The 18774-nt window shown below is 39.1% G+C and overlaps 1 protein-coding gene across 1 annotated transcript; it reads left to right on the plus strand.

Annotated features, from left to right (window-relative positions):
* Positions 1–676: 676 nt before the first annotated feature.
* On the plus strand, positions 677–17255 carry ubfd1 (ubiquitin family domain containing 1). The gene is made up of 7 exons (XM_085404364.1): positions 677–1091; positions 4009–4278; positions 4395–4603; positions 4683–4748; positions 4865–4970; positions 5049–5131; positions 16836–17255. Exons 1-7 carry the CDS (start codon positions 1076–1078, stop codon positions 16944–16946), a joined length of 861 nt encoding a protein of 286 aa, XP_085260490.1. The 5' UTR covers positions 677–1075; the 3' UTR covers positions 16947–17255.
* Positions 17256–18774: the final 1519 nt, after the last annotated feature.

Here is an 18774-nt window from a genome sequence, read left to right on the forward strand (position 1 = left end):
TTACAAGCAAGTCTGGCTCCGTGGAAACAAAATATAAAGAAATAGCAAGTGACTTTTGCACAGTACTGCAATCAGGGACCAAAGCAGCACATAAAAGAGAGAAATTACTTTCCACACTGTGTAAGAGACTGTAGAATAACCACAGCCGCAGTTTTAAAAAGGTAGAAAGTTCATTAAGTCTACAGAAACTGTTAAAGTCAGATTATTCATTGTGGACTAATTATCCAGCATCCGTGACACTATTTCAGCATGAAACCAGTAACTCATATCTATGTATATATGTATATATATATTACACTGTAGGTTAATGTCTCAAAAATATTTTCATAAGTAAGATATGCATGTTGGTACGTGTTACCATAATATAAAAACAGTATCTTAAAAAATATTACGATCCTGTCCAACGCCATCAGTTGTAAAATGAGTTCATGAACGCCATCTGCTTGGGGTTTTTTTTCTTTTAATTTTTACTTTTCCATAACTGAAAATCTTGTGTAAAAGAGTTGGCGAGGTAAAGTCATTTTAAATTTCGAACCTTTACACCTTTTAAGGAAAGACTTAGCCAATAGCCATTGATTAAAGTGCCACCTCCCGGTGTCTCCCTTGCTTTCACAACAACAAAGAAACGAAGCCAAGCGAGAGTATTACGTCTCTTCACTTCCGTGTCCGTTATCTTGGCCGTATGTACATCGGACTGTTCGTGCTTGAAAAAGTGTTTTGTTGCCTTTATGTTTAGCCATAATATATCGACAGTAGCGTTAGCTAACCTGTAACAGTTTTTACAAAAACAAGAAAAAGTTATCTTCAGTTGTTTCAGCGTGCGCATGCGCATTTCCATTATCCCTGTTTGCCCACGAGCTAACTGAAACTATTAACGTTTAAACTTTGTTTGGTTGCGTATAGCTATATTAATAATGCGTTTTCAAAATAAATGATTAAATTGTTTCTGTTTCTACGTTGTCACGCGCGAGTGTGGACAGAAGAACAGTTTTAGCTGTTGTTTCCTGAATACTGGACCCATCCTGCTTCCTGTAGTATCTTTGCCACAACCTACAACGGATTGTACACAATCATCATGGCGACGCAGGATGGTGAGTATTGAGAAAATTCAGCAGTATTTCAATAATATCTTTAAATTGAGCTCATATAATGTTAATGAAATTATACGTACCTCTAAATATACTGTAAATATACTGAACTAATAATGGACATTTTCGTCTTTCCGCAGGGTAATTTTTTAACGTTCACTAGTGTTGCGGCTAGCTAATGTTAACGGTTGCTAACTACCATTTACATTTAGCTGGATGTGTGAAGCACTGCGGTTAACGTGATGTCATTTAACATATGTTTTTTGTTTTATCAAGTTAACTTAAGCTGTTAAAGACTTAACTGTATAGGATTAAGTATTGTAGCGATCAAACACTAACATACAGCCTATTTACTTTACTAGTTTTGCAGTAAGGCCATTCTTGTTATGAGATGTGTTGTTTTGCGAGTGCTTATTGTTGTTTAAAAACGTTTTTCTGTTTTCTTTTGGCGGCTATTCGCTTTTATGTATCCCATTTCTCAGCACACATCGAAAGACTGCTTACTAGAAGCGGTGGAAAGACCTAGAAAAACCACGAGGGGGAAAGTGGTTAGCAGATAAGACTAAATTAGACTTCGTTACATCTTTGTTATTAACTCATAATAGCTCCATACATAATTGCTTATTGTGTGAAACTATCGGGAACTGCACGAAAGTGAGATTCTTATTCTCTCTCTCTCTCTCTCTCTCTATATATATATATATATATATATATATATATATATATATATATATATATATATAAAATAAAGAGTATTAAGTCAACTTCTAGTTTATTGATTTAAACGCTTCCAAACACGTCGATGTTTTGTATTATATCAAGGTAAACAAAACAAAAGTCTTATTTAAAGTTGCAAAGTAGACATAGATATGATAGGTAGCTAAATATAGTTCACAGGAATGTATTTTGTAAGTGATAAAGGTGAGCTGGGTTTCCCCGTTTTATTTTGTTTCGTTTTAAGCCATTGTGAGTAAGCCGTCTAGGTTCAGCCTCATTTAGTTTTATTGTTAGTTTTTAATGAGCAGAGTTTTGACACTTAGTCACTCAGCTATTTCACAACTATTTTGGTAAATTATTTGTGTTAAATACAACCTGCACAATTGTATGTAGTTTGAGTCTTCCATGGAAAGAAAGCATTGCTACCTTTCGCTTAAGTATACATATATGTGTTCTGCCGCAGCAGATACAGTCTGATTCTGTGGGAAGCGCCACATTTATCCCAGAAAGTCAAAATACATAATAAACAACTCAATTGGCACTTTACTCCTGGAATTTTTAGGACTGTAGCCTCTTTGTCAGCCAGTCATTTTTCCTTGATATGCTTACCAACAGTCTTTCAAAACAAGTCCTTCAGTGGAAAGAGCTGTGGAAAAAAACTTAAGTTCAGCTTCACAGCTCTGTTTACGTTTAATCTGAGTCACTTCCAGACTAATTGACATTGTGTTAAAGATGTTATGGCTGCATTTTGCTATAACCAACAGCAAAAAAGTCTGTTGTAAACTTTGCTGCAGTTTGCAAAGAAACTGACACGTCATCCAAAGGCAGTAGGTTGACATGAGGCTTTGAGTTCGGACAAAACTGGATTCAAGCTTTGAAACAGATATTGATATTTCGGTGGACGTTTTGTGAAAAAAATATCATGATTTGAGGCTGTTATCATTCTTCAATTGTTCTTGTGCAGGGATTAGCGGTCGACATACAGTTAGTTGAGATAGTTCTATTTATCTGCTGGTCTGCTCATAGATTGCCGTTATCATTTTGTTATGCAATGACTGGGTTAAACTCATTTACTGCAGATACTAGCATTTCATGTCTTATTAACTTACGGTAACAAGGCTGGGAGGATGATTGTTCCCCCCCACTAACAATGAGAACAATAGCCACAATTTCTGACAACTAAGATATCATCACTATGTTAATCTTTCTGTAAAAATCTGATATTATATATGTATGTCTGCCCTAATACTAATCTAATTCATAGGAGACTGCGACAGTGCAGGTGGTTGTCATTTAAGGCAAGGTGGTCAACCTCCAGCATAAAACACAAGAAACACTTGTAATAAAAAAGTTCCCTGAAAGAAAGACATTTGTAACAAATGTCACGGTAGAGTGAATATAATAGGAATATCAACATTTTGGTCTGTTGTTATTTTTAATGCAAAAAGTTTCTTTGTTGTAAAAGAGAGACAAGTGTAATCATCTGATAGGCTGAGACAACACATTTCTTTCTCTCTTTAGAAAACTTTGTGGTTGTTATTGTGATACATTGTTTTTTGCAGTGCTGTTGCTGGCACTGACGGCCTTCCTGTAATCAGCTTCTGTTATGTGTGTCTTTTAACATCTCTTTGGTGATTATGGTGAATGTGATTAACTATAACTGGGAGTTTCCCTTCGCTAGCATAAAAAGATTTGCCTGACAGCACTCATTTGAGTGACCAATAACCAGAACAATTGGAAAGTCCAAGGAACTCAGGGAAGATCTAAGAAGAATTGTAGATGTACACAAGTTGTAAAGGTCTCTTGGAGCCATTTCTAAACAACTGCAGATTTGAACATCATTAGTTCAAACAATTGTACATTAGTACAAGTTAGTCAGATGTGTCATTACTTTGCTGAGGGCTGGAAGAAGAAACAAACTGGAAATTGGTTAAGATGCTCTAGCACCCAATTATTATTTTGTTATTGCCATTAAAGATGTATATTGTACTATCATTCGATCTTGGAAAAATAAATTTTCAAAGAAATCATTAAAATCCCCAAATTACCACCACATGTGAGTGTATGGAGACCTTTGACCACATCTCTATAGGCAGTATCATAATGCATAGGCACTCTTATATGGAAAATTTGAGATATAATAATTTAAACTTGGAAGGGTTACTTTAAAGGAACATAAGTCTAAGATTTCATTCTTTTCCAGGAAGTGAAGAAGTCATAATGGAAACTGAGGCAAAACCAAAAGAAGCTGAATCACTAGGTGAAGATGTTGAAAAAGGTGGTGCAGAAGCGACGTCTCACACAGATGCAGGAAACTCCACAACTCAGGACTCTAATATTAGCAATGGGGATGATACAGAGGACAAGGAAACAGTGGACTTGAAGATCATTTGGAACAAAAATAAATATGATCTGAAAATTCCTGTTGATAGCACCGGAGCCAAACTAAAAGAGAGCATTCACTCACTCACTGGTGAGAGCCAACAGCATACATTTCTTCTTTTAAATTAATTGTTACAATGAGTGTTGTTTAGCAACGCATAAACAATAAGAACTCAAAGATAGTTCTTTCTTTCCTTTTTATTTTAGGTCTTCCACCGGCAATGCAAAAAGTGATGTATAAAGGATTGCTTCCAGAGGACAAGACGCTACGTGAAATAAAGATTACAAATGGTGCAAAAATAATGGTAGTAGGATCTACAATAAATGATGTATTAGCTGTAAATACACCCAAAGAAGTCATCCAGCAGGAAGTTAAAGCTGAAGAAAACAAGAAGGAGCCTTTATGCAGGCAAAAGGTTTGATTTGTCGCCTTATTGTAGAAAGAGTTTTTTTGTTGTTTTTATTTGTCATTTTAAATCTGCACTATTATCTCAGCAACATAGGAAAGTTTTGGACAAAGGTAAACCTGATGACATCATGCCAGCTATTAAAGGAACAAAGGTAAGAGGAAAATTAACCTGTTATTAGCTGTAGATAAAGGTGCTTTTACAGTGATACAGTGTGTTTGAATATACACAACTAAACACAACTGACAGCTGTCTTGTGCCGCTTAACAGGAACGATTACCAACAGTGCCTTTATCCGGAATGTATAACAAATCCGGAGGAAAAGTTAGACTCACATTCAAGCTGGAGCAAGATCAGTTGTGGATTGGAACAAAAGGTAAGATTATAGCTAACCTACTTTTGCTAGCTGCACTGCACCATAAAGATGCTGATAATTTAAATTTCTCATCTGCAGAGAGGACGGAGAAAGTCCCAATGGGCTCCATTAAAAACATAGTGTCTGAACCCATCGAAGGCCATGAGGACTATCACATGATGGTAACTATCTTTTGTGTGGTAAAAAGCTGGTGTGGCTGTTCACTAAAGTGACTGAACTATGTGTGCCTCAACGATGGAGTCACTGTAATAGAAGGTTTTCAGTTAAAAAAAAGTTTCTTTGGTTGGTATACTATCCATTTTTTTCATTTCATTTCATTCATTCATTTCATTTATTTATTCATTTTCAGGCACAACAAATACCTATATTGAACATAAAATACACAAAACAAAAAACAAAACTTGCCTGAAAAAGGAGTGGGACGAAGAAAACTTATTAAATCCCACCCCTATACTCACTCATCAACAAAAAAAAACAATAAACTTCCCGCAGCTACGCCCATCATTGCATACAGACCCATCAACAGCCCCGGGCAGATACAAGCATCTAAGCGGCAGCTCGCAACCAACAATTAGAGCCTTCATAACTGAATACAGAATATATAAATTATAAATTGCATTACCACAGGTAACAGGCAGTAATAACTACAAGTAACAGACACACATACATATACATACATATATATCTACACACACAAGTACATATATGTACATACATACGCACACTTTATTTTTTATTTTTTATTTTGGAATCCATACCAGCAATGGTAAGAGGACAGACATTACAGAGCACACTAAAACCCATCATTGAGTATACTGTGACCAGACCAACTGTTTGTAGAGAAATTTAAATCTATGAATATTTTTGCATTGTTTCAATTGTAAACTCAGACTGTTCCAGATTTTCACACCACATACAGACACACAAAAGCCTTTACGGGTTGTTCGAGTTCTGGGTAATTTGAATTCTCCAAAGCCTCTCACATTATAAACCTTTTCTCGAATTTCAAATCTAGTTTGTAAATTTGCCAGTAAAAGTTTAGTAAAAGCTTTATACAAAATTATGGATGTATTGTAATTAACCAGATCCTGGAATTTAAGTAACTTTGCCTGAAGAAAGAATTTGTGAGTATGTTCTAGATAACCAGCCTTGTGAATAATACGCAGTGCTCGTTTCTGTACTGTGACTAATGGATTAGTTGTATTTTTATATGTATTTCCCCACACTTCCACACAATATGTAAGATATGGAAGAACCAGGGTACAGTACAGAGTACGAAGTGCATCTTTATCAAGGAATTGTTTCACTTTGTTCAAAACTGCGAGGCTTCTGGAAATTTTGGTTTTTATGTGTCTGACGTGGGGTTTCCATGAAATTTTGTTATCAATTATAACTCCCAAAAATTTGTTTTCACTCACATTATCAATTGGTACACCTTCAATGATAATTGGTAATTCTATATTATATTTTAAATTACCAAAAAACATTGCTTTAGTTTTATTTATATTTAATGATAATTTATTTATGTCCATCCATTTTTTTATTAATTTTAGCTCCCTGTTTACAGTCATTACAAGATCAGTATAATCATCGCTACTGAAAAATATGTTGGTGTCATCTGCGAACAGTATGAGTTTAAGTACTTGAGAAACATCAAAAATATAGTATTAGTATTTTTTAGTATTTATTTATTTATTGTCATTGTCAAGAACAATGAAATTGCGTTTGGGGCTTCCATACAACCCAAAAAAAAGAAGAAAATAATAAATACCCCTTAAAACCCAAGTGTACATATTTAACCCAGTGTGACTCCAATGCAATAAGACAATCCTTAGCAATAATGTTCGTAGAAATTCAGACAAAGACCTGAGAAACATGACAAAATACAACAATGCAACCCATTCAATATTATTGTACTGTGAGATATGATATCAGATATGATAGTTATCTATTTAAGAAAGAGGGGGAAGAGAATAAAGATATGATGCACCAATGCAGACCAGTTCATTGCTATTAAGAAGTTGGATATGGTTATTGTCCGTGAGAGGGGGGCAGAGAGTTCAGGAGCCTCACAGCCTGTGGATACAGGCTGTTGGCCAGTCTGGATGTTCTGGCCTGTATAGACCTGTACCTTCTCCCTGAGGGCAGCAGATGGAAAAGGTGGCGCGCAGGGTGATGTTGGTCCAGCAGGATACTGTGCACCCTCCTCAGACAGCGAGTGGGGAAGATATTACTGATCTCTGGCAGACTTGTTCCAATAATTCTGCCAGCTTCTTTCACCACCCGCTGGAGTGCTTGCTGATCGGCCTTGGTGCAGCTGGGGAACCACACTAGAAATCCATACGTCAGAACGCTGCTGATGGCACAGTTGTAGAAGTTCAACATCAGAGATCTGGGAATGTGTGCGCTCCGCAGTCTCCTCAGGTAGTAGAGGCGCTGTTGGGCCTTCCGTACAACTGAGGTGATATGGTTGCCCCAGGACAGGTCCTCGGTCACAGTTACCCCCAAGAATTTAAAACTGCTCACCCTCTCCACCGCCTCACTGCCAATGAAGAGAGGCAGATGGTTGTTATGGCCCCTCTTCCGGAAATCTACAATGATCTCCTTGGTCTTTTTGGTGTTTAAGACCAAGTTATTGTCGTGGCACCATGACTCTAGTTGTTGCACCTCTGTCCTATAGTTTGTCTCATCATTGTTGGATATAAGTCCGAGCACTGTAGTGTCATCTGCAAACTTAACAATGAGATTGGACGCGCAGGAGGAAATACAGTCATGGGTGAAGAGAGTGTATAGCAGAGGGCTCAGAACACACCCCTGAGGGGCACCGGTGTTGACCACAAGGGTGGAAGAGGTGTTCTTACCCACTCTGACACTCTGTCTACGGTTAGTGAGGAAGTCCACAATCCAGTTGCACAGAGAGGAGTTAAGTCCCAGTTGGTGGAGTTTGGGACGGAGTTTGTATGGCCGGATGGTATTAAAAGCCGAGCTGTAGTCTACAAAGAGGAGCCGTGCATAGGTGTTCCTGTGTTCCAAGTGCTTCAGTAATGTGTGCAGCACTGTGGCGATCGCATCCTCGGTTGACCGGTTCTCCCTGTATGCAAACTGGTGCGAGTCCAGGGATGGTGGAAAAGCAGCTCTGATGTGTTTAATGACCAGTCTCTCCAGGCATTTGGCGGGAATGGGGGTGAGTGCCACAGGTCTGAAATCGTTCAGACATGTGACATTTGACTGTTTTGGGATGGGAACGATGGTTGCTGCTTTGAAACAGGATGGTACCAGTGAACAGGACAACGAGGTGTTATATATAGAGGTGAAGACGTCCGCCAGGTCCGCAGCACAGTCTTTTAGCACCCGGCCCAGCACTCCATCCGGCCCGGCCGCCTTCCTGGTGTTAATGCTCCGGAACACACGCCTCAGCTCATGAGTGCTCAGGACCGGAGCAGGGTCGGTTGAGGGGAGAGGGGACAGGACAGGGTCGGTGTTCTCCCTGTCAAAACGGGCATAAAAGAGATTTAGATCCTCAGCCAGAGTAGAACTGTCGGCTGAGGGTGATGGTGTTCTTCTTTTGTAGTCCGTGATAGCCCTGATGCCCTCCCAGACCTGCCTTGGGTTTGTGTTGTTCTCAAACCTGGCCTCGATACGCCTCCTGTGCTGCTGCTTGGCAGTCTTGATGCCTCTTCTCAGGTTGGCCCTGGCAGCACTGTATGCCTCCTGGTCCCCGGATTTGAAAGCGTTGTTCCTTGTTCGAATAAGTTGTTGAACTCCGTGTGTCATCCAGGGTGGATTATTAGGGAACACACGGAATCGTTTCCAAGTTGTTACATTGTCCACACAGAAACAGATGTAGTCCAAGACAGTGGAGGTGTAACTGTCCAATGCGACACGATTGTCAGTGTCCTGCACCTTGAATACATCCCAGTCTGTGCAGTGGAAACAGTCCTGAAGCATCGGAATAGCGTCCTGCGGCCATGTTCTCACGGTTTTGGTTGTAATCCCAGTGCTCTTGATCTTTTGTGTGTATATTGGGTGTAGCAGAAGGGAGAGATGGTCTGACAGACCCAGGTGGGGATAAGCCTGGGCTCTGTACGCATTCGCCATGTTGGTGTACACCTGGTCCAACGTTCTATCTCCTCTGGTAGCACACTTCACATTACGGTGGAAATTGTGAAGTACAGATTTCAGGTCCGCGTGGTTAAAATCCCCAGCCGCAATAAAGACACTGTCCGGGTGTGCTACCAGGCTGTTATTGATGCTGCTGCTCAATTGTGCTAACGCTAGCTTAGCATTAGCATCTGGTGGAATGTAAACAGCGCAGATGTAAACGGCAGAAAATTCCCGAGGGAGATAGAATGGACGGCACTTTAACACCAACAGTTCTACCTCTGTACTGCACAGTTTTTCCGTTACCGTGACGTTCGTGCACCAAAGGTTGTTAATATAGATGCACAGCCCCCCGCCAGTCTTCTTACCCGAGTCCGCAGACCTGTCGGCTCGATAGGCGGTGCGGCCTGCTAGATCGATAGCCGCATCGGGAATGGCGCTGTCCAGCCAGGTTTCAGTGAAAATCATGCACGAACAGTTATTAAAAGTCCGTCGAGTGGCGATCTGCAGTCGTATTTCATCCAGTTTGTAACGGATTGAACGGGCGTTGGAGAGGAATATGATCGGGAGTGGTGGTTTAAACGGACTAGTCTTTAGCCGTGCCCACAGGCCTCCCCGCTTGCCTCTCTTCTGCCTCCGCTCGCAACGTCTCCTCCTGCGGCTTGCTGTTGCGGGTAGCCCCGGGGGTTGCTTAACGATCTCCGGGGGGATGAGATACTCGGATGTTAGTTGAAGATCTCCACGGCTTAGTTGTAGTAGATCATCTCTGTTGTATTGAAGTAACCCCAGACTGTGTGAAATAATACACAGTACCACCAAAAGTGCAAAAGTGTAGGAGCTCCGGGCCGCTGCGTCTGTGCGCGCCGCCATCTTAAGATACATTAAAAAAATATATAATTTATAATTTATGTATACATTGAAAAGTTTTGGTCCCAACACTGACCCTTGGGGAACACCACATGTAATACCAAGTTTCTCTGAATGGTAATGCCCTATGCTAACATATTGTTCCCGACCTGTTAGGTAACTTTTTAACCAGTTACCAGCTTTCCCTCGAATACCATATCTTTCCAATTTATCCAGTAAAATTGAGTGATTGATTGTGTCGAAGGCCTTTTTGAGGTCAACAAAAATACCAACTGCATATTTATTTTTATCCAGTGTATCAGTAATTTCTTCTACTGCCTCAATTATCGCCATTGAAGTGGTTCTTTGCGTTCTGAAACCATACTGACCAACATTTATTATTTGATGTTTTTCAAGGAATTTTTCTAATCTTGAATTAAAAAGTTTTTCTAGAATTTTTGAGAATTGAGGCAGTAGAGAAATAGGCCTATAATTGGTAAAACTGTGTTTGTCATTACTTTTATATAGTGGTATTACTTTCGCAATTTTCATTTTTTTTGGAAAACAACCGGACTGAAATGATAAATTACAGATATATGTTAAGGGACTAGCAATATTCAGAATAACCTGTTTAACTACAGACATATTTATGTCATGATAATCCATTGAAGACTTACTTTTACATTTTAATGTGATATTTATTACTTCTTGCTCATTTGTAGCTGAGAGGAACAGTGAAAAGGGATTTGATTTTATATTACTGATATTTTCATTTTTATGACACGGGATGTCCGCTGCTAGTTCAAGGCCAACATTTATGAAGAATTTATTGAACCCATCGACAATATTACTCATGTTGTGATTTTCACCATTTGCATCAGTAAAATATTCAGGATATGATGTTCCAGAAGATCCTTGTTTAATTAAGTTGTTTAACACATCCCAAGTTCCTTTTATATTGTTTTTATTAGTGTGAATGCTTGAAAAGCATTCACAGTATTGTTCTTCTAATCTTTAAACTATTTTATTATCTATTCCGTACGTTTTTTGTACTCTATCTCCTTCAAAACCGTTCAACTTAGAAAAACCATTCAAACACCGTTAGATTCCTCTTCTTTTGGACATGACTGCTTCTATTTTTCTCATTTTTAACATTTATATTTTTAAAATTATTCAACTTTTTTCAACAAAAATTTCCCATGTATTTCAATGGAGAGACGCTTCAAATTCTCATTCAACTTACTCTTCTTTAAACTGTATCTACTTCCACATACATTGACGTAGAGCCACCATTCAAACTTTAAAACGAAGACAAGACGTTCAACTATCCAACTTGTATTTATCTTTTCAATATCTATTATACTTTTTCTTCAGTTCCAGTTTAAGTTTCATGATGTCTTTTCACCCGTTTCAGAGTTTATAATGGGTGTGTATGGGACGGAATGTTGGGGCTAGAGTGAGACAGCTCAACTGCTAGAGTGAGAGGAGCAAAAAAATTAATCTTAAAATCTTTTTTAAAACTGCTGCTGTGTCCACAGCGTTTACTGTACAGGTATGATTTTACCCTCAAAACGTAGCCATCGCTGTCCTCTTTCATCCAATGTGTTTACTATTGTACTAGGTGTTATGGTTCTTTTATAAATGTCACCAATGCACAGCCTCCTCCCTCCAACTCTTCCATAGACTCTAATGTTAAAATGGCTCAGAAGGTTCGTTTGAAAATCAGAAGTACAGGGTGTCTTTACACTGTCACCACGTCCATATAATATACTCCACAGGCATGAAAACTGAGAATTCAGTAGACTAGACATTGCTGTCGCTCACGGTGAAAGAATTTCGTCAATACGACTTGTACTTTTCATTTGGGAGCGATTTGTTTGGGGCTGACTTTTCTGTTCATTTTAAGCAGCAAAAGTGAGGTGCATGTCTGTGTCCGTGTGTATGGAGGCATTTGGGTGCAGTCACTATAGCAACCAGGCTCACACGTGTCTGCTTAACGAGCTCTCTCTCACTCTGCCAAGATTCATCTTAAACACTTCTCTTTCAACTGCTGCTGTGTCCACAGTGTTTGCTCTACAGCCATCATTTTACCCTCAAAACGTATCCATCGTTCTTCTCTTTCCAACACCGTGTCTTTCAAAAGCTCAGAGATGTAAACCTTTAAAACTGTGTGGATCCAAGTGGAGGGCTCACATTTTAGTCATTCAGTGATTCAAAGAATATGAACTTTTAATATTCATTCAGGTGTTTTCTGACTCTAAAGTTTCTTTTCTCATTTCTTAGATTTTTCTAATTTACAATTAAAACATTTTCAGCTTTTTTCCAACTTCTTCTTCTGTGTAACCTTCAGCTTTTAGCAGTTCAGCACTTTTGTTTTCACGTTAAATTCGGGTTTTTTTTTTTTTATCATTCAACATTTTTAACTCAAAATTCAGCAATTAATTCATTTCAGTGCATACATTCAGATTCAAGCATTCACACTGCAGTTTCTTCAGAAAATGCACTTTCTAGTTTTCATATAATCTTCTTCTATAATAAAGTTGTTTGCTCGTTCTTATAATATCAGTCAATTTATTTCTATATGCTTTATATCTTTGTTCCACTTTTGTTTTTACTTTGATAAACTGTTTATACAGATTGTTTTTCTTTTTGCAAGCATTAATAATTCCTTTTGTGAGCCAAGGACTTTTTACCTTTTTTTTCTTTGTCATGTGTTCGTTTACAGGACAATGTTTATTGTACCACATAGTAAAAATATCTAGAAAATTATCATAAGCCTTGTCCACATCTGACTCTTCATACACCGAACTCCAATCTTGTTGTGCTAAATCGAAATTGAAGGCATGAATTGCTTCTTCATTTATTGTTCGCTTTGCTATCATGATCTTGGTATCTATTTTTTTTAAATCACAGTCACACAAAGTAAAAACTGGTAAGTGGTCAGTTATATCACAGACAAGCAGACCACTATTAATTTGGAAATCCATGACATTAGTAAAAATGTTGTCAATAATAGTGGCGCTATGTGAAGTTATTCTGCTTGGCTTTGTTATTGTTGGATATAGTGATAAGCTGTACATTGTGTCAGTAAAGTCATCAATGGCTTTTAACCTTGTTGGATTTAGCAAATCAATGTTAAAATCACCACAGATAAATAGTAATTTTTGGTTCACCGAAGCAAACGTTTTTTCTATCCATTCATTAAAAGTGTCAATACTTGAACTGGGTGTCCGATATATACAACTTATTATAACATTTCTCTTTTTTTCATTCATAATCTCAATAGTCAAACATTCCAAAATTCCATCAATAGCCATAGACATAGTTGTTACAACATTATATTTTATAGAGTTATGAACATATATAGCAACCCCGCCGCCCGCCTTATTTAATCTATTCATGTATTTTAAATCATATCCATTCAAACAAAAATCTATTCCTTTATCGACATTGAACCAAGTTTCAGTGATGGCTATAACACTAAAGGGGCGAGAAAATTGTTGCAAATAGTCCTTAATGAAATCAAAATTAGAGTACATACTTCTGCTGTTAAAGTGAATTAATGAGAGCTTCCCGTCTAGGTTAATTTCTTTTTCATATTGTTCCTGAGTGAAATAATTAAAATTTTTAACAAAAGAAGAGAGAAAGTTACTTTCAGAATCTATTTCTGGATCTATTATATTATGCTCCTTATATTCACAATCTAGATCAATTACTTTCTGTTGAAGAACTAATTTCAACGTGTCCATGTCATTTCCTGGTGTAATTGATACATTGGTGTCAGTTATACTTGTCCAGATCCTCCATGTTCCTCACTATCAGTACTTTTGCCTCTTCTGGTGTCCCGTTTAGCTTAATGAAAATCTTACAGTTTGTTACCCATGTATGTTGTATTTTACCGTTCTTCTTCAGTTGCCTTGCCTTCCTCGCGATGTCTGCGTTTTTTCGTGTCAGATGCTCATTAATGAAAACGTCCGTGCCTTTCAGTTTGCGTCCTTGTTTCAGCAGTGCGACCTTGTTCTTCCGATTGACAAATCTCATAATGATGGCCGGCCGTCTGTCACTCCTCCTGGGCAGTGAGTGACATGCTTCTATGTGCTCCAGGTCCATCTCTATCCCCTTGCTTTGGAGGAAGGACGCCACCTGTTGCTCTACCGAGCGGGTCTCCTCGTCGCTGGGCTCCCCGACGTTCCCGGCCACCGCGCGCGCATACGAGCGCGGCTTGATTTTAATACCGCTGATGACCACGTCGTTCGTACGGGTGTACTGCTCCAGCTCATCCACCCGCCACTCGAGAACCATGATCCGTCTGTCCTTCTCGGCATTTTGGAGGCGTAGCTGTTTTACCTCCTCCAGAAGCCCCAGAAGCAGCTCCTGCTGTGCCCTGACTGCGGCCACGTCTCCGCACAGCGCTCCGAGGGAGGTTTTAATGTCCTCAACCTCCTCTGGTGTTGGGCCTTTCTTGGGTGGCATACTGAAGCGAGAGCACGAGGCGGCCACCACGAGGGACCCGGAAGCGGAATTTCTGATGATGGCGCCTGGCTAGGCCTGCTGGCTGATGGTGGAGCCTGGCTGTGGCCTGCTGGCTGATGGTGGAGCCTGGCTGTGGCCTGCTGGCTGATGGTGGAGCCTGGCTGGGTCTGCTGGATGTGGCCTGCTGGCTGATGGTGGAGCCTGGCTGTGGCCTATTTGCAGCGGGTGCAGACATAGATGGAGATGTAAATGTATTCATCAGTCCCGATGGGAGTCAGACCCTTGAGTAGTGATGTAATGACACTTGTTCCTAGCTAGGGTTAGGGTTCTTGTCTTTTTAAAGTGCTGTAGCGTTTTGTCTCTTGTTCTTTTGATTTGCGAATAGATACAAAAATCCCAAAAGGGTCACTTACAGGACCCTCAACACATGTCTCAGCTGTGTTCACACGTGACGGAGAAAAGGAGTGGGAGATTAACAGAGTGTGGTGGCAGCAGTGATGTGGGTGCTGTACTGGTCTGTTGTGGTGAAGAAAGAACTCAGTGTGAAAGCAAAGCTGTCTATTTACCAGTCGGTCTACGTTCCTACCCTCACCTATGACCTGTGAGCCCTGGGTAGTGACTGAAAGAATAAGATTGTTGATACAAGTGGTAGAAATAGGGCGAGGAGCTTGGTCACAGTGTAGAGCCACTTCATATCAAAAGGATACAGTTGGTCATTTGGGTTGAATGCCTCCTGGGCGCCTCAAAGGAGAGGTGCTTTGGACATTTTCCACTGGGAGGAAGCCCCAATGTAGATTCAGGACATTCAGGAGAGATTATGTCTTCTGCAGGCTTGGGAACACCTCATTGTGGCCAGGGGAAGAGCTGGGAGAGGTATTGGCGAGAGGGAGGTCTCTATTTAGACTGGGATAACCATTGGAAGATGGAGGACCCTCAGACAGTTTAATACTCATCCTGTCATCCTACATCTTTCCTGTCCAGTGTCCATAATAGCCTGACAATAGATCTCTGGCTAGCTACAGTTGTTTCTTGATTGTTTGTTTTTTTATATAAAATGTTCGTCAGGACATGGTATATCATCTTTAGCTAACTAACAGTATTGCTAATTGTATTGCTGCAAGTCTCCTTCTTCATCCAGTTATTGCTTTTTATTGTTGCTTTTTATTGTAATACCTAGTCAAACAGCCACATTGATTATTTTATTGGAGATTAACAAATCTGAAGTATTTTTCACTCTCAGGAGTATCTTGCTGTTCTGGAGTCTTTGTACCCAGAAATGGCTAACAACATCAGAACGAGCAGATACTTTGTGTGTGTATAGAAGTGATCAATACACCAAAAAAGACTTTGAGACCAAAGTATGTCTCTGTGTAATTTTGTTTGAATTCCATAGCAGCTTCACATGAGTGCATCCAATCAAATAGTATAATGTCTGAGCACATATGAGTGGGGCTTTGAGGGACTTCCCTGGTATTGAGCTTTATTACCACCTCATCAGATATCACCCTCAGTGTAACAGATCTAAATGCAGATAATGTTACAGCTGTAGAGCAGAGATATTCAAATGTATGATAGTGGAGTCAAAACAATGCTTTGTGTTGTCATGTTTTTGGCTCAAAAATGAAAAGTGATGCCTGCAGCTTCCTCCGAGTTTGTTTTTGCATCTCTCAACAGTTGAAAACATATTCAAAGCAGATAGACGAGGAGATGGGAATGATTTAAGATAGAAGAAAGATAAAAGCCAAACATTGGATTTGGTTAGCCAGGTTGTTTACTTTAAAATAAAAGAAAGATTCAGTACAGTGGCTGTTTTTAAATTAAGCATACTATATCATATTAAATTGCAAAATAACATTTTAGTGGATTATAATAAATGACGCTTTGTGTTGAAAGGGCTTCTAAGAGGCACTGCGCACACTCAACATGTTAGTACTGGGTTGTACCCCATTTTTCCTTTAGAGCTATCTTAGTGGTGCAGATTCAAAAAAGTACTGGAAACATTCCTTGGAGATTTTGGTCGATGTCATATTCAGTTGACAGCATCACTCCAACATTCATGCCACGTTCACTATCTCTTAAATCACCTTTATTCCCAATTCTGGTGCTCGGTTTGAACTTCTGGTGTTAGTCTTGGCCATGTTTATGTGCTTAAATGCATTGAGTTGCATTAGAATAAGTATGCCTGATAAAGTATCCAGTGAGTATGTATGACAGTAGACATTTAAGGCTTCCTGAAGTCCAGATTTTTGTGTCTTAACATCTGTTCATAATGCAAGTGGTTGAATTTTATTTATTGCAAAATAAGTTATTTTTTCTATAAATTAAATTTGCTTTTAAAATCTATACAAGACACAATGTGTTTATTTATTCTCAATACATGTTTACATTTGCAAATGCCTCTGAAACCACTTAATGTACTTACCGGTTTGTCTTCCACCTTTGCAGGCTTTTCAGCTGGGTCCAACGGAAGCTTCGCAGTATTGGGTCTACTGGGTGCCTGCACAGTTTGTCGATGCAATCAAAGACACAGTCCTTGGAAAATGGCAGTATTTCTAATGTGCCTCTTTTTTGACAATGATGAACTGGGATTGAGAGGAGATGATAACATGAAACTGGAGTCAGCAGTGTCAGCAGTTTAAGGAACCTCTTGGAGTGTATTCCAAGGACACTGACGGATGCCTGTGGACTAATCATATTCTTTTTAGGTTTAAAGTGCACTATGTGGCAGCATAACATTTCTCAGCCCTGTTGATCATTCAAGGTTTTCAGCAAATCCAAGGGAAAACAATTACAAAAAAATGTACAGAAATTGCTAACACTTTTCTTCAGTTATTCTTAAAGAAATAAAAAAAAATATTTAATGAATTGAATGTGCCAGATCATTGCTGTCTGTCTTCTCCATTCAGTATTAAATCCACGCAAACTTCGTCTGCATTATTTTATTTTTCCAAGTTTTACACTTAAGAACAGATGCAGTTCTTTCCAATTCTCTTGGCAAAAAACTGCTCGTGCTGTCTAGTGGAATAGAGGCTGTGAACAAGCAGCAATTTTCATGTCCTGCCACAAATTGTGAATTAGATTGAGGTCTGGAATATGCCACTGCAGAACCTTTAAAGTCAATCCTGTGCAGTTTTGGCTTTCTTGTTGTGGGTCATTGTCTTGCAGACAAACAAATCTCCAGAGTAGCAGCTTTTTTGCAGACCGCAGCATGTTTTCCTCCAGGATTTTTGCTCTGTTATTAGCCCTGCAGTGATGTGAAGTGCTTGCCTTGTATTAAACAGCCAACAAAAAGTTTTATTATGGACTTGAAATGTTCAGACTTCCTAACCCTTAATTTTCAAGGAAAAGTTACACGATGAGGGGTGGAAGTGAAGCTGAATCTATAAACCACATTATGCAACTTTCTCAAAATGACTTATTAGTCTTGTCATAGCGGAGGTGAGTTGCATAAATTCTAGTAATAAACTCATTTGTCATGATTATTGTCATGTCCAGAGTGGCATTATGTAGTGTTCATTAGTCTTCAACACTTTTTGGCAGATTAATAAACAGCTCTGTATTTTTAGGAGCTGAACAACAGCAGTTGTTGGTATGTTTAATTAGTATTAATTTGTGGTTTTTCATTTTGTTTATTCAAGCAGTGTTTTTCCACAGTAATATTAATCAGCATCACTCACCCCTATAATATGCAACTAAAGCAGTTGTTGAGACCCCCCTCCCATGTGGCTTTAGTGAATATTATGCTGCAGTTAGAGCTATTCCTATGCATCAATGGAGTATGCATCAGATTTAAATAACAAAATGAGCTGCTCCTTGGACTCAGATGTACTTTTTTTTTTCTTGGTTTCCCTTCTTTATTATTTTTGATTAAAGTATCACAACCATTATAACGAAGATGCATAAACTGAAGAAATCAAACACAAATTCAGTTTAACAAATTGTTTTAAAGCCATATTTTGCAGCAATCTTGCATAAATTATAAGGGCAGGGATAGCTCAGTAGGTAGAGTGGTGGCCCCATGATCGGAAGGTCGGGGGTTCGATTCCCCTGAACAGCTACCCTGAGGTACCCCTGAGCAAGGTACCGTCCCTACACACTGCTCCCCGGGCGCCCAGTGGCTGCCCACTGCTTCACTGAGTGAATGGGTTAAATGCAGAGAGGGATTTTCCCCACGGGGACCAATAAAGTACACTTTCTTTCTTAAATGGCTATCAGTATTTAAAAGAAAAACAAAAATACCAATGGAGACACTTTCTATTTTGTCCATTTTAAAAAACATGTTTTTTTTTAATATAGCTTCAGGATTGTCGGATTGTAAACATACACTACTGTACATTTCATTCATTATCACAGTTTGCCAGGCTGATTTCTATACAAGGTTTTA

Source organism: Rhamphochromis longiceps, linkage group LG4, assembly GCF_057381845.1.
Source record: "Rhamphochromis longiceps isolate RC_006_pf linkage group LG4, R_longiceps_female_GT1.1, whole genome shotgun sequence".
In the NCBI taxonomy this organism is placed as follows: domain Eukaryota; kingdom Metazoa; phylum Chordata; class Actinopteri; order Cichliformes; family Cichlidae; genus Rhamphochromis; species Rhamphochromis longiceps.

Coding starts and splice junctions, on each gene's coding strand:
- ubfd1 (XM_085404364.1), top strand. Junction 4,971..5,048: donor GTTGTGGATTGGAACAAAAG/GTAAGATTATAG, acceptor TCTCATCTGCAG/AGAGGACGGAGAAAGTCCCA. Junction 5,132..16,835: donor ATGAGGACTATCACATGATG/GTAACTATCTTT, acceptor CCACCTTTGCAG/GCTTTTCAGCTGGGTCCAAC.